General features: G+C 41.5%; 1 protein-coding gene across 8 annotated transcripts in view; it reads left to right on the top strand.

Annotated features, from left to right (window-relative positions):
* Window positions 1-4,181, top strand: part of FHIP1A (FHF complex subunit HOOK interacting protein 1A) — a 78,888-nt gene extending 74,707 nt beyond the window's left edge. For all 8 annotated transcript variants that reach the window (XM_064710859.1, XM_064710865.1, XM_064710858.1 and 5 more), the window contains one exon: window positions 2,939-4,181. In XM_064710859.1, the coding sequence (XP_064566929.1) occupies window positions 2,939-3,156 (218 nt within the window). In that variant the 3' untranslated portion in view covers window positions 3,157-4,181. The remainder of the gene's footprint in view (window positions 1-2,938) is intronic.
* The last annotated feature ends 7,863 nt before the right edge of the window (window positions 4,182-12,044 follow it).

Below are 12,044 nucleotides of genomic sequence, written 5' to 3'. Positions count from 1 at the left end.
AGTCAGCATAGTCTGTGTTTCTAAGGTTCGCAGTATATCTAGTCTGTAGAATGATGATCTTGCTAAGGCTGCATCCCAAAGAGTTGATCTGTTGGTCTGCTGTAAAAAAGCTGTGTCCTGCACATGTCAGTAGCATTTTAGGCTCTACATTTTGGTGTCATAGAATGGAAAGCTGAACAATTAGATGGCATTGTAGCTAGCATGTGGGAGATAAGACTAGGAGGCAATATTCAGAGTCCTTTTATTCTCAGGTGCTGGCAATAAGAACTTTCAGATAATGCATTCCCAATGACATTTATTTATACTTCCTATTTTACGTCAGTTTTCTTCTGTGGGCTTCAGAATTTGCCAGGTTGACTCACGCTGGTCATTATTTAAGAATTTGAAACAAGGCTGCTTAGTCACTCTTTTAGTACACTTTGTTCTGTATAGTGGCAACTCCTGCAAAGAAGGCTTCTCTTGACAAATAAATGGAGAGTAAGTAAATTTCTGGATAACTGCAGATTTGGTTCCCTGCAGGACTAGTGATGCAAGTCATCAGACTGTAATCCTGGGGGAATGTTGGCTCAGTAGCCCATCAACCAGTAGTTCATTATGTTGATTAAAAAATGCAAGGTAGGAACTGCTGCAATAATGGTAAATGAAAAATAGAAAAAAACAAACCAAAACCAAACAACAAATTGGGAACTCCCTGTGGACTTCTTTGCATTAGCTTGAACACCATCTCTGACTGTCAGACATATTGATTACTCTCTGAGGGATTTTTCTCCTGAAAAGAAGTGGTGAGTAAACCCCAGTGTTCTCTGCAGGTCTGAGCATAGTCAGCCTCCTACAGAATTCACATATGAAAACCTGAAGGCAGAGTTAGTGAGGAAGACAAATGTAAAGCCAAAACATTATAGAGAATTTTCTTTCACTTTACAGGGTTGGTCTCTGAAGGTTTTTGAACAGAAATGGTACAGTTTGTTCTTTTTTGCTTGCAGTAGTGTGTGATTTCTTCCACAGCAGCTTGGGCTCTGGTTACACATCTAGAGCTGTCACGATGTAGTTCCATGTGCAAGCTGTCCCTTTTTCAGTATGTTGGTAACAATCTACAGAGTACTCATTTGCTCAATTTTCAGTTGTATGACTCAGATTGCATCCTGACCCTAGAGAGAAGTGAACAATCTCGATCAAAGAAAAAAACCGAAGTCTCTAGTTCCTAGATCAGCTTTCTGTGCCTTTCTGGTTTTTTGGGTTTTTTTCCAAACAAGCAGTTGAATCTAAACAAAAAAATATTTTTAGAGATGTATCAATTTTGATTCTTTTTAAAAGGAAGAATATGAAGAAGGGCAAAGCTTTGACAGTGTACTAGCATTCTGGTTATATTGCCTAAACTATTTAAAAAACCCTAAAATATTAATTATGAAATGTTTTGACAGTAGAAAATCTGAGAAAAAATCTTCAGGGGACGCTTAAAACTTTATCTTTTCATTGTAATCTATAATTTAAGTTGTTTTTCCTCCCACAGTCAGATTTTCCCACAGAATAGAAATTCCTGTACTCTGTCTCTAGTAGGTAGAAATTTGTAGAATAACAACATGAATGATTGATAAGTCTGGAGTTGGAAAGGTATTTTAAACTCAAGAAAAGTATGAGTCTGTTAAATGATTGAGATGAAATTTTTTTTTCAAGTGTTTGGAAGAGTAATTCCAGAGTGCCTTGGGTGAAGTACAGGCAAGGAACAAAAGTGCAGAGCTATTGAACAGAGGATTGCTGTGCAGCATCGAGTGAGGCCTTCATCTGCAGCTCCCCGTTTGCTGCTTGGAGGGGTTTCAGAGCAAGGCTGGCGTCACTCGAGACTCTTATTTTAACATAAACTGTGTGCAGTGTAAGGGAAACCCCATCTGAAGGCAGCAATGCAGTTTTGGGCTTGTCTGCAGTGTGTGAATTAACATAACAGCCCTTCTATTTCTTTTAAATGATTTACTTATACATCTCAGGAGAGCATCCCACTTGTGAGTTAGGTGGGACTTCATCTATCTGTGTCCGCTGTTGGCCTCAATGACACCTTGTAGCAGTGAGTTCTGTCTTGTAGCAGTGAGTTCTACAGGTTAATTTTTCTTTGTAGAGTATTTATTTCCATCAGCATTAGATTTTGTCACCTTTTTAGTTTCACTAAATTAATTATCATCTAATTAAAGGGCAGTTCTGCTTCAGGTTGAAACAAGGAGCAATTGATTGAAATTTAAGTGCTGCTGTCACTGTAATTCCATGCATTCTGATACTTGAGCTCTGATCCCCTGAACTCTGGCAGCAGAGATCATATAGCAGAACACACAGTGGCTTTCACTTGCTCTCTTTTTAATGGTTAGTTGCTTTACAGGGAAGTAAGGGTAGTTAGTAGGGCCTATAGCTGCAGAAAAATCCAATTTTAATTTTTTTTTCTCCTTAGTTTCTAACTTGCTTCAAACTCTTGTGGTGATGTGATAGCTCGGCCTCGAACCCATTGACATGGTGATTCACAGAGAGAGGATAGAGAAAGAGAAATAAAATCAGAACAACAGTTGGGTGTGGGGGAGGGATAGAGCATAGTATTGTTGAAATGGAGACAACCATGCTGGCTCTAGACGGGTAGATATTATCTGATGTTTCAGAAGGTAAATCCATATTACTCTTTCCCTTGACTCCTCTTCTGCCCACATATTTCTCTCATCAGAGCTGTAACTGAATGATATGTAACCTGGGGAAAGATAGGTAATAAAAAATGCAATAGAACCAGGCCACGTAGAACTTTAAAATGCTGGATTAGTGCAGTATCTCCCTGCACAATGTGGGTACTGCAAATTACAGTTCTGAACACAATCCTTATAAACTGGCTTTGGACACTGTACAAGTACTCTGTGTGCTTAATATACAGAGTCTTTTTTCTTTCCTCTCCCTCTCCTCCCGTCTTTAGGTGATGTCCATCACAGCAGCAACCCAGGGAAAGGAAGGAGTCTTCCTGAAGCTTACCCAGCCGTACTGCAGCCTTTCCTGGGACAGAAAGGAAAGAAAGGCCTGGCTCATCCCAGCCTTCCTGCACATGTGAGGAACGCCGTACTTGCAGCTGCCCTTTTCCCAGAGTTCCTGAAGGAGCTGGCAGCTCTAGCCCAGGAACATTCCATTTTATGTTAAAAATTACTGGGGGATTTTGAAGATTATTGTTCACGGGTTTTTAAAATGTGTTTTGAAAAAGCTTTTGGAGTTTAAACAGATTTTTAATGCAAAGCTGCTTTCAGAAGAAGGTTGTACTTCAATATTTCCTGAAAATACTTGATTTGGAGGGGGAAGAAGGAGGCAAAATATTATTCCAGTTAGGCCTTATAATTTCCCTCTGTGCTACATAACTTATTTGAGATTTCTGATACTGCTCTTACTGCAGCTTCCTTCTTCATCCCTTCCTCGTCACACAGCCACCCTTCTTCAGTGTCACTACTTCCTGTTGGATTTCTGCAATAGACACTTGTTGGCTGGCTAAGAGACACAAACACGTTAGTTTTTTCTGTTCCACAAATACTCTTCTGGATAACTTGTTAGACAAATTTCCTTGAAAAAACATTGCTCCATGGGAAAAGTTCACAGTATAAAAAAGCATGCAAAATCTGCACAAAACCTGAAAAGGGGTATGTGAAGGGCTGTGTTCCTTGATGTCATTGTTGTCTTTGCCTCTTCCCTTGCTTCACCCTGAAGCTGGGTTCTTACTGATCCCCACCCAAAACCCCCATTTTAACTACTGGCTCAGGTTTTCTGAATTCAAGTGATCTTATGTGTAGCAAACCCCTGAGTAGCTGAAAGCAGGTGCTGGGCCCTACACATACCATATTGCCTTATGTTGCAGACAGATCTGCAGCTCTCAGCTGTTGGGCTTTGAAGTCCAGTGAAGTGTGTAAGTGGATGTGGATTGCAGACTGCCTGGAATTCTCCTTGCGGTTCCTCGGCATTCCTTGATAACTCTTGCATTGCTACCTAAGCCTGCCAGCATGCCTTATTTAGTAAGATTTGCACAAAGTACAAAACAAAATGTTTCTATGCAAGCTGTTATTAGTGTCTAGTTTGTATGCTTGTTTTAATAAGCTAAAGAAAGATACTCTGTATTTTTCTGTAGTGTTAAATGGACAGCAGGCTGTTTTTTGTCTTTGTCTTTTTTTTTTTATTAAATGAAAAAGGTTTACTTGCTCATGAAAGGTGTTCTGTTTTATTGTTAATTTCTTTTAAGGTTAAGGGAAAGTTAAATACTGTTTGTTTGCTTTTAATTTAGGTGTTGACTTTTCTTAATATTGCATTTCTGGGATGGTGAGGAGAGGACCAGGCTACTCACTAGCTGCAGAAAAGGAAGTAATGGGGAAAGCTGTCTGGTGGTGACTAACTGCTTGAGAAAATTCTCTTCTGTGAGTAATGGGCTTCATTAGAAGACCCCAAACATGATGAATTGGTGCATCACCACTGTATTTTGTCTTATCTTAGCTGCATAATTGTGCTTCCAGTGTGTTGTAGTTGGCTACATAAAGAGGGGCTTAGTTCAAGAAAGCCATAAAACCTTTTGCGCAGGATATAAGCTAACAGTGACTCCAAAAAATGTGAAGAAACAGAAATCAGAAATAACATTTGCATACATTTGTTCTCCTGCTCATTGTAATTCCGTAATGTGGAATTCCAGTTAATCACATTCTGATTTTGAAACACACTTTCTCAGAGATTTCAAGGAAAAAACCAGTTTAAAAACAAAAACCAAAGACATTCCAGAACAGTCTAATTAATTGCACATCAAATTCCTCTGGAATGTGCAGTGCAGTTTAAGCTCCTCAATCCTTTAGGTAGCTCTGAAAAGTTCTTCCTTTAATCTACAAGGTCTAGATTAAAGTGTCTGCATTCATTGTGTCAGCCTGCTGTAGGCTATTCTAAGAAAAAAAAAAAAAATCCCAAAGTCTGCCTCAAATAAAATCCCCTCCAGAACTTCTCTGGGTCCATCTTTTCTTGTTTGCTGCACAGTCTTCATTTCCATGATGGCTGGGGGTCCTGCTGCTTCTGAGCTGCCTCTTTCTGGTTTGCTTTAATTTATGACTTGTTTAGTTTTTCAGGTGCCACTGCATCACCATTCTGTAAATCACCTACTGACCTCCACATGGCCCTCTTTCCCCTCAGCAGCTTTCTTGGAAGCTGAAGCCAAAGCTGTGGGGTCTTTCCTTAGGTATTAGTTACCCAGGTTGAAGAGAGCTCTTTCTTTATCAGTTCCCCCCTAGCCGTACATTGTTGTTGTAAATGAGTAATGAGATTGATTGATTTTTTTCTTTTATTTAATTTTTCTTAAAACTTAACCTAGGGTACTGTGGGTTCTTTCCCCACTCGCTCATTTCTGCTGCCTTCCATGCTGTACTCACAGGCCTGGCCTGAGGGGGTTCAGTGTGCGTGTTGGAAGTGTTTTAGCATTATGGTTGTAGGGGCAGTGCTTGCTTTGCTGCTCACCTCTTCTGCGAAAACTGCAGGTGAGCAAAAGGAAAGTTTGATCAGCTCACTTTTAGTGGTATAGAAACAATTGCTAAAATGTAGAAGCAGTCTAATCCCTTTTTTTGAGGACTTTTTAAACAGGAATTAGAAAGATTATTTCACTTTTTTAAAAATAAAGAACTCTGCAGACCAGTGCTCAAGGCAGTAAATTACTACCTGAACACTTCCTTCCTTTGTTTGTATTCTGAACTAAAAATCCTTATTTGCTGGGTAGAAGGAATTTCTTTGGAGATTGTTAATTTTAACTGATGTTTTCAGCAAATGGACAAAATCACTTCAGTTTCATCCCAGCAGGTCTGCTAAGCTACATAAGGATTTTAAAATGTGGACTGCTCATAAAAGCATCTGTAAATGAGAGGAAGGAGAGGATTTTCCTCCTAAGTTTTAGTAGAGTTTATGTTCTACATCCAGTAGGATAAAGTCAACCTTTGAAATCTGGAGTTGTGTGGAAGGCTTCTTGCTGAAAGGTCAGAGCTGTGTTTGTGCACAGCATCCCCTCACCAATGGGAAATGTCTGTCAGCTCCCCAAAAGGAAGAGGTGGAGGAGTGCAGTGACCCTGGCTTAGAGTGTAAAAATGCAGATCATACGTGTACCTTTGCATTGCTTTTTTTTTGGAGTGGGATCAGACTTGCAGCTGTGTCTCAGATGTAATAGCAGTATAACGTCTGGCAGCCAGCACAAAAAACTGTTGGTGGGAATTGCCTCTTCCTGCCTTCAAAATGCAGAACCTGTGATTTAGCTTGAAAATGTTGATCTTTTCAGATGAATCACTTCTGTGTGCATAAGCTCTTCAGCCAAATGCTTCTCTAATCAGCTTCTTCTCTCCAGTTAGATCGTGTGTTATCCTGTCTCTCACCAATGATACATCCTTTCCCAAAAAACCCTGTACTTGTGGTCCAAGCTGTGGTCCTGCCTGTAGGTCCTTGGAGGACCACAGCATTATGCTTCTCTGTCCAAGAACTAGGAAGTGCTTTGTGATCTGGTTTTTCCCACATTCAGGTGGGTTTGTGACTGGAGCAGTCCTTCTTTGGTACATTGGCTCAGCATCAGTTCCAAATGAAGTGCCTTGGGAGATCTGTTCCAGAGACTGCAGGTGGTGGCTCAGTGATACCAAAATGAATTTCCAGGCTCCTACTAGATGCTTCAAACTGTGAATGCTACATTTCCAATTATGTAGCCTTGGAGTGTGTTTTTAAGCTGTTCTGCTATTGCAAGGAATCTCTCCAGCATTTTAAACCTGCTTTTGTGTGTGTATGGTTTTGGTTTGGTTTAGTGTTTGTTTATTTTGTTTTTGCAGCCTACCTATAAAGTGAGCACTTTGTCTTCAAAAATTTGTAGTCATTCTCTTTTACCTTTGACCATTTTTTTTCTGGATGCTTTTTGGGTTAGTCTCAGTAAACATACACATGGTTTGCATTGATTGGACTAAAGCACTCAGCAGTTTCATGCATGCTTGTGCAGATCTTTGGACAGGTATAGTCAGGTGCAGTTCACATGTTGCTAGCTGTGCTTACTACCTATACTATTGTATTCTAGGCGTTTTTCTTAAATTTGATCTTTTTCATGGGTGCCCTAAAGAGTATTACGAAATTTTGAATGGGATCAAGTTATTGGTGTTGCAGTTCTAGGTGTGAAAAATGCATTGTCTTTTTTTGTCCTGGTAACATCTGACTTTGGTTTTCGAGAACAGAAATGAGAACTTTTGTTTTCAGCTGTATTCTGTGAAAACTCTACTATCAGGCATGGACTGTCCCTCCCACCAGCAGGCCCAGGTACATCCAGATCATAAATTACTTGCTGCTTCTTTCTTTGGGGTTTGTCACTTTGCAAAAAGTCTCAATTCAGTGGTGTCATGCTGTGGTACAGAGCACTTGCCTTTCAGGTGTGATTTGGTATTTTTAGTAAGATTGGTTAATTTCCTAGGATGGGAGAAAACAAAGTGTGATTGGGGTGGACTTTGGACATCAGCCGGGAGCCATGCCTTGGAATGGGAGCAGGACTGGATATTCAGGAAGCCTGAGCAGCACTCCTGCCACCAGTGCCGCTCTTTGGCCCGTGCACAAAGCCCAAGTGATCTGTTCAGTCCTTCAGAGAAAAACATTTGCAAACAAACTTGCAGCATCCTGCAGACTCCGAGGGTTTAAGTTCAAGAGGTTAAGTTCTATTTACCAAGAGAAGTTCACCATCCAGCACAGCGTGTACACACTCACTACCCTTTTGTGCACTCTGCTTAAGCCTCTCAGAAGGTTTCATGCTTTAGGAAGGATTTTTAGCTCCTCTAAGATGCTCAAAAATCTCAGGGTTTGAAAGAAAAGGATGGGAGCAGTGTGATCTGTTGCAGTTAAATTATGTCATTGTATCATTTGAATTTGTAGCCACAGCTCCTGCTTGAGGATGGCTTGATTTAATAAGCAATTTACTCTGCTGTATTAACTGAAATTGCTATGTCATGCCTGCAGTTCTTATGACAGCTCCCATTACGTTTGTAACATTTAAATTGCATCTGTGTTTATGAGTAGAATACTGGGATTTTCTTCTTTTTTTTCTTTTAACTCAGATAGCTCTGGCAGTGTACAGTAACAATACTGCTGTGTCCTGATCTGATTTAAATAATTACAGTTATGTTCCTCCTTGCACTCTTTGAGCATTATCAGCAGAAATGGAGGGTACATGGGCTGCTTACATTAATGAGCAAACCTAAGGTAAAATGCCACAGAGTAGCAGGGGCCACTTCCCTCTGTGTGAAATGCAGAATTTACATTTGTGTTGCTCTGATTTATCAGAGACCAGAAAGAAAAAGCTCAAACTTGAAAAATTAATATGACCATGTCCTGCAGTACCTGTCCAAGTGGACAGCAGTGCTGTGTGATGTTTTGGGACAGAAATGTGCAAAGAAGGGTAAAACTTGCTCCTTGTGAAGGTGGTGTCAGACTTGCATAAATAGGTGCTTGGGTAAGATGATGGTGGTGCCAGCTGTCTGACCGCAGACAGCCACAGAATGCAGCACTATTTCTGTGACTTTGTTGGTGGTTAAAGCCCTGCTCTGACTAAATGCACTTTATTTTTTAGTGGCCCCAGCTTTTCTAAACATGTTGTGGCCCAGCATCAATGTACTTCATTTGTTACATGCTCAGTTGGAAGCCTCTTATTTATGAAAAGGAGCATTACTTGGATTCTCAAATATGTAGGTGCTTAAAGTGGCGTTTTGTTGCTGACTGTGCAAATCTTCTTTTTGTTCATTGATTATAATGGTTCTTGTGGCAGCTGGATTAAATTAAGACTGAAGTCTCTGGGCTTAAAGCCCTGATGGAACTTTTGTGCAAAGGCTGCATTTCTCAACTTTGGCACTTCTGCAGACTGCCCGCATACAGTTATGTACTGTGGACTAAATACCTGCAAACCTTCGTCTCTGATGAAGCCATTTCCACAGCAGCTGTGTTTTATTGCAGGCTGCTTTAAAAATAACTAGCTTGGATTTAAACCAAAAAATAACATGGACGAGTCAAATCTGAGACAACTGAACTGTGTCCAGCTCAGTGCTGCTGTGTCAGTTTGGCCAGAGCTCAGACAAAATGCCAGCTCGAACTCAAAGGAGAGGGAGTGGCTCTGGGTCTCAGAGTCTCTGGTATCCCTTGCTGCAGCTTGAGCCAACAACTCGTGTCTCTTGGTGTCCAAGCACAACTTGGGAGTTTAGAAACGCAGATCAGTGTCTTTTGTAAATCTCTGGGGTCATAACATTGGTTTCTGAGCCTCTGTGTGGAAAAAATCTAGCAGCCTCCAGGACCAGCCTGAAAGTGTGGCCTCTTGAGCAGCTAAAATACAACTTACTGATGGTTATGCCTGCTTAGTGGGTTAGACAATTACAGCTGTGGCTGATGCAACCAGTTGGGAGATCTGCTTTGTGCTTACACAAAAGGCTGTGCATGGAGGGAGCATTCCCTGCAGTGAAGCTGTTGGCTCTTGTAAGGATCATGGCAGTGCAGCTCTGCAGCTCCAGGTACTGGACTTGGAGGCCTTTCTCCAGTGGCTGCAATGACAAGGCAGGGAATGTTGCATGGGTTAGTTTGCTGCCTGTGTATGAAGTGGGATAACATGGGATCTGGCATAGCTGTCACCAGTCTTTTCCTTGGGCAAAGCCAGCAGGCAAAGATGGGAGTTGTTCACAGGCTCATGAAATGGGTTCCCCCACACAGATAAAGGGGAGAAACCAAAGGTCAGGATCCCTCACCACTTAGTTTTGCAGCTGGTCAGGAAATGCTGTAGACAGTTGTGACAGGCCTGTACGCCCTACAGGAGAACTTAATGATCTGTGACTAGCATGGTCCTGGACAGAAGCTTCAGTTCCACTGGGAGTATGCACAGCTATATTGCTCACTAAACTATCTTCTTTCTGCAACTTTGTTCCCTCATGGTGGCACCTGAGCATTTCTGCAGTTTGCTTTATTGCCGTTGAAATTCAGGCTGTCTAGACTAATGTGGGATGTGGGCTGGAGTAGAGTCAGGAGAGAAGTGATTCCCAGTGGTTTTGTGTTTCCACTGCAGTGATCCCTAGTTACTGATTGTGCTTGGCCCAGGGGCTCTTGAAGATGGAATCTAAATTTGCCATCACAATGGGCAGAAAAATGCACAGCAAATTACAGGTCATGACAACTTGGGATTTTGTATTTTACTGCATTCCTCACACTATTTATCAATAGAGTCCTCTCTGTCTCTGTATTACCTGAGTGTTTGCGGCTTCTGAGGGGGCAGGGGACAACTTCCACTTGAAGCCAACCCAGTGCAGGGAAGCTTCTGAGCATTTGGGTTGATAAATGGAGACCTCCTGTTTGCTGTAACTTAGTTTTAAGTGGCCATTGCCTGATCCAGAATCCAGTGTGTGTATGTGTAAATAGCATTTTAAGAAGATGCTGGCAACGAGGGCAAACTAACCAGGAGTGTGCTATTATTTCTTCTCCCTCATGCAGTTTGAGAACAGACAGCTGACTGAAAACCCAATTTGTTTTTCTTTATGTGTGAGAAAACAAACACTCTCCAGGTTGAGCATGCACACAAGGCCATAAATCCCTGGGAAGGTGCTGCTGAGGTCAGTGGTTGTGTAAGGGTAGGTAGAGGATGCTCAGAAGAGACACAAAAGCATCCCAGAACCCTGACACCACACCGCAAAGCAGGGTGGAAAGGGGCCACACTGAAACCACAGCTGAATGCTCTGCTATGATTTTTTAGTTAAGGTTCCTATCATGTATTTCTATTTTTAACACAGTTAAAATTAAACTCTGCAGCCAAGGCTGAGTGCTAGAAATTCTTTCTTAACTACTTAGAGCACTGCCAGCATCTTTTTAGACAACTTTCTTCTCCTGTTCTGCAGCCTCAGATACAGGATACTTAGCTATATGAGATAGTAAGTATCAGCTCTCCACCCTCAGGCCTGACCTCCAAAAAGACTTCCAGCAATGAGTAGATGAGACGGTCGTGAGTGTCTGGTGTCAGCTTTTAATTTGTGAGCATTTTCCTTGGTCCTCTGTTCGTGGATAGTAACTGCTGAAAATCTGCATGAAACTGTCCTTAATTCACCCTGCCTGATGCTGTTGCACAGATGGCATCTGCAATCATTAGATCAGAGAGCACTGGAGTAGCTAAATGAGATTTCCAAGTTGGGGTCAAAGTCTCAATCTTCATTCCAGAGCTCCAGCCTTGATACAGCCACACTTGGGACAGCCTCCTGGCCTGCAGGATGTCCTACATCGAACACTTCAGAGTCAGGCTCTGCCTTCTATCCTGCAGACCCACCTGTCCTGTAGGGTTGTTTTATTTGTCTTTAAATAGCAGAAACTAAATTCCTTGAGGCTCTTGCTTCTGCTTTTTTAATGTGCTCATCAACTACTCTAAGCAGATATAAACCAAAGCTGTTTGATTTGCTCAGTAGAGCGCTCCACTTTTTTTTTTTTGGTTTTTTTTTTTAATTTGCTGTGAGCTCCATTTAGAGGAATGGGAAGGTGGTGGTTGTTTAGGCTGCTGTATAAGGGCCTTGGCAGGCAAAAAGGATCCCATGTTTTGGCTGTATTGGTTCAGTCAAAGGGGTGTGAGGTGACCGATGAGCCCCTTAATGCAGGCTTGGATAGTGGGAGCAATGTGAGCTGGCCCAACTGAGCCTTCCCATTGCTAGGTCTGAGCACTGCCAGCTACTGCTGCTTTGAAGTTGGTACTGATATCTCCACAAATGTTAAAAAGGTTCATTATCTTGATCTCAATTGGCTCAAACCACTTTTTTCTCGTATCAAAAAGAAATTTACGTTTTGAGTCTGCAAAAGATTTTAAAAATTTCAGAACTCACTGTTTCATGATATAGTGCAAAATTTATAGACTATGGCTGCTCTTTACCTTCCCTGGAAGGAAAGAATATTACAATTATCCCTTTTTAATCTTTCTTGTTATCCATTGTCTCTGGCAGCTGGAGGTGAAAATAGATTGAGACTTAAATCACAGAATGGTTGGAAGGGACCTTAATATCATTCTGACC

The sequence above is a fragment of the Zonotrichia leucophrys genome, chromosome 4 (genome assembly GCF_028769735.1).
Source record: "Zonotrichia leucophrys gambelii isolate GWCS_2022_RI chromosome 4, RI_Zleu_2.0, whole genome shotgun sequence".
Taxonomy (NCBI): Eukaryota; Metazoa; Chordata; class Aves; order Passeriformes; family Passerellidae; genus Zonotrichia; species Zonotrichia leucophrys.
This window is presented reverse-complemented; position numbering and strand designations above follow the sequence as displayed.